Genomic DNA, 3,701 nt, shown 5'->3' with positions numbered 1-3,701 from the left:
ATTGGATTAACATAATTATTATGGTAGCATTAAACGATTAAATCTATATTTGAAGTATTAGGAATATTATTCGATTTTAATGGACTGTCGATTTTACGTATTCTAGTTTTTATTATTTTGGAAAACTTTCTAGGGATTAACTTTGTAAAATTTAAGTTATGCACTCATTTAAAGAGAGATTTCAGCAATCAATGTTTTATTAAAACAAAGATTTCTTCGGTCAATATTTACTTTACAAATAAGATATATAGACAATTAAATATTTGTCTTGGTGGTGTCATTATGGACGTCTTTGGAAATTATGAATTTAATAGGCTGATAATTATGCACTCGACTTTAGTACCATCGATATTTGAATAGATTGTAGTAATCGAATGTGAAGGATTATGTACTTAAAGGGCATAACACAACAATAAAATCTGATTTAATATGTATTCTTATATTAGTTCAATTAATTGAGTTAAGTAGAACTGTTTATTTTAGGAAAATTTGTAGAAGTTAATTAAGTAAAAATATTATTTTAGAAAATTTTGTAGGGGTTAATGTTGCAAATAAATAAATTAAATAAGATAAACTTCAAAGGGCATAAACCAAAATGTACTTCAAAAATGTTAATATAAATCATGAAATAAGATATTAAAAAAGATTATGTCATCATCATATTGAATACGCGTTCGTTTGATCCAATGCGAGTAATAATAATGCTATGTATGTTGATTTCTCTAGTTGCTATATTAGTAGTATGAACAAACTTGTAAGAAGAATGTCAAACTGTTCTGAATGTAAAAGAATTGTCAAACGCTCTTGTTTGAAAAACAGCCATATAGAATCATTAGACATGCCTACGTGGTGGACTTCACTTCATGAAATATGTGACACGTAGGCATCCACGTGGCATATAAAACTCTCACGTTTCTTATTTGTTCGTTTTTTTTGATATGTCTCTCTGTCGGATTCAATAATTTCGTCAACTTGTTCAAAATCTCTCAAACAACATGTCGCGATCTGTACTCTTCTTACTCTATTGTTTCTTCTTCGCTTCAAGCTTCTTCTTGATGATCAATGCTCTTACTTGTCGTCAAGACCAGATCCAAGCCTTGATGCAATTCAAGAACGAGTTTGAATCCGACGGTTGCAACAGCAGTGACTATTTAAACGGAGTCCAGTGTGATAACGCGACTGGTGCGGTCACGAAGCTTCAGCTCCCAAGTGGTTGCTTCACTGGAACTCTCAAACCCAACAGTAGTCTCTTCGGTTTGCATCAGCTTCGTTACCTTAATCTCTCTCACAACAACTTCACTTCCTCTTCACTCCCTTCTGAATTCAGCAATCTCAGCAGATTAGAGGTTTTGTCTCTTGCCTCTAATGGCTTTACTGGTCAAGTTCCTTCCGAATTTAGTAACCTAGTCCTTCTTACCCATTTAAACATTTCCCATAATGAGCTCACTGGTAGTTTCCCACTTGTTAAAAGCCTATCAAAGCTCTCTTTTTTAGACTTTTCTTACAATCATTTCTCAGGACCCATACCTTCTGATTTACTACCCAGTTTGCCTTTCTTGTCTTATCTTGATCTCAAAAAGAATCGGCTCACTGGTTCTATTGATGTTCCCAACGCTTCTTCTTCATCTAGCCTAGTGCATTTGTCCCTTGGGTATAACCAATTTGAAGGAAAAATCCTAGAGCCTATCTCAAAGCTCACCAACCTTAAATATCTTGAACTTTCCTCCTTAAACGTAAGTTACCCAATAGACTTACGCGTCTTCTCTCCTCTCAAATCTTTGTTGGTCCTTGATCTTCGTGAAAATAGGTTATTACCAGCCAGTTTAAGTTCAGAGTCAGACATTCCATTGAGCTTAAAAAGCCTGTTTTTGGTGCGATGCGACATTATCGAGTTTCCAAACATCTTAAAGATCCTTCAAAATATGGAGCTTATAGACATTTCCAACAATCTAATCAAAGGAAAAATACCTGAGTGGTTATGGAAGCTTCCTCGTCTTAGCTTAGTGAACCTTGTTAACAATTCTTTTACCGGGTTTGAAGGTTCTTCAGAAGTTTTAGTTAACTCATCACTGCGGATAATGGATTTTGCCTATAACTCCATGACAGGAGAGTTTCCTGTTCCACCACTCAATTCTGTCTACTTGTCTGCGTGGAACAATAGTTTCACAGGGAACATACCTCTCTCAGTTTGCAACCGAAGCTCTCTCATCGTCCTTGATCTATCCTACAACAACTTCACCGGTCCAATTCCTCAATGTCTGAGTAACTTAAAAATAGTAAATCTCAGGAAGAACAGCTTGGAAGGAAGTATACCTGACGAGTTCTTTAGCAATGCTTCGATACAGACACTTGACGTTGGCTACAACCGACTAACCGGGAAGCTTCCAAGATCGCTATTAAATTGCTCCTTTCTGAAGTTTCTGAGTGTTGACAACAACAGGATTGAAGACACGTTTCCTTTCTGGCTGAAGGTTCTACCCAATTTGCATGTATTTACTCTCCGTTCAAACAGATTCTTCGGCCATCTCTCTCCTCCTGATCAAGGTCCTCTCGCGTTTCCCGAGCTGCGGATACTTGAACTGTCGGATAACAGCTTTACTGGAAGCCTGCCACCAAGTTTCTTTGTTAACTGGAAAGCATCATCACTCAATATAAATGGAGATGGGCGTATCTACATGGGAGACTACAAGAATTCTTATTATATCTATGAAGATACATTGGATTTGCAATACAAAGGTCTATTCATGGAGCAGGGGAAAGTCCTTACTTCCTACAGCACCATTGATTTCTCTGGAAACAAACTTGAAGGACAGATTCCTGAGTCCATTGGTCTCTTGAAGGAATTGATTGCGCTCAACTTATCAAACAACGCCTTCACGGGCCATATTCCTCCGTCTTTGGCAAATGTTACGGAGCTCGAGTCACTAGACCTGTCCAGAAACAAACTTACAGGGAATATTCCTAGAGGACTCGGGAGCCTCTCGTTTCTGGCGTACATAAGTGTGGCTCATAACCAACTTAAAGGTGAAATACCAGAAGGACCACAGTTTAGTGGACAAGCTGAATCATCATTTGAAGGGAATGCAGGTCTATGTGGTCTTCCTCTCCAAGGAAGTTGCTTTGCGCCACCAGCACAACAGCCTAAAGAAGAAGATGAAGAAGAAGAGGACGAAGTGTTAAACTGGAAAGCAGTGGTTATAGGGTATTGGCCTGGACTCCTGTTTGGACTGGTAATAGCACACGTTATTGCTTCATACAAGCCAAAGTGGTTTGTCAAGATAGTTGGTCCAGATAAGGGCAAGGAAGTAGATCCAGTTAGATTGTTTATGAATCTGGATTCAAGATGGGACAGCATTAACAATAAGGATAGTGTAGAACAAGAAAGTGATAAGAAAATATAGTATGTGGATATATGTTGTTACCTGATGATTTACTAGTTTCTGTAACTTTTGGTTCCCTTTATTAAGATCTCTCTCTCTCTCTCTCTTGGCTGATTATGTCCTTATGATATACTGCTTTGTTTGATTGGTTCTTCTCTGATTCTTCAACTAACTCGAGCTGATGTTTCTTAATGCACTACGGCCCTTCGTTTCAGCATCCTGTTAAGACAAACTGGACAAAGGGTCAAATAAGAGAGTCAGAGCTTAGATGATTATACTGAAACTTGGCGTTGTTGAACTGTGGTGCTCTGCCTCAAAAAA

General features: G+C 37.7%; 2 protein-coding genes across 2 annotated transcripts; both read left to right on the top strand.

Moving 5' to 3' along the window:
• Window positions 996-2,446, top strand: LOC104753292 (receptor like protein 30-like). The gene is made up of 2 exons (XM_010475564.1): window positions 996-2,354; window positions 2,441-2,446. Exons 1-2 carry the CDS (start codon window positions 996-998, stop codon window positions 2,444-2,446), a joined length of 1,365 nt encoding a protein of 454 aa, XP_010473866.1.
• Window positions 2,613-3,401, top strand: LOC104753291 (receptor-like protein 12). Its single transcript, XM_010475563.1, has one exon. The coding sequence runs from the start codon at window positions 2,676-2,678 to the stop codon at window positions 3,399-3,401; it is 726 nt and encodes a 241-aa protein (XP_010473865.1). The 5' UTR covers window positions 2,613-2,675.

This window comes from Camelina sativa, chromosome 16 (genome assembly GCF_000633955.1).
Source record: "Camelina sativa cultivar DH55 chromosome 16, Cs, whole genome shotgun sequence".
NCBI classification, from domain to species: Eukaryota; Viridiplantae; Streptophyta; class Magnoliopsida; order Brassicales; family Brassicaceae; genus Camelina; species Camelina sativa.
Note: the sequence above shows the minus strand (reverse complement) of the source record. Positions and strands in the feature narration are given on the sequence as shown.

What these genes read in the sequence shown, in the direction of transcription:
- LOC104753292 (XM_010475564.1), top strand. Translation starts at nt 996, where the DNA reads ATGTCGCGATCTGTACTCTTCTTACTCTATTGTTTCTTCTTCGCTTCA.
- LOC104753291 (XM_010475563.1), top strand. Translation starts at nt 2,676, where the DNA reads ATGGGAGACTACAAGAATTCTTATTATATCTATGAAGATACATTGGAT.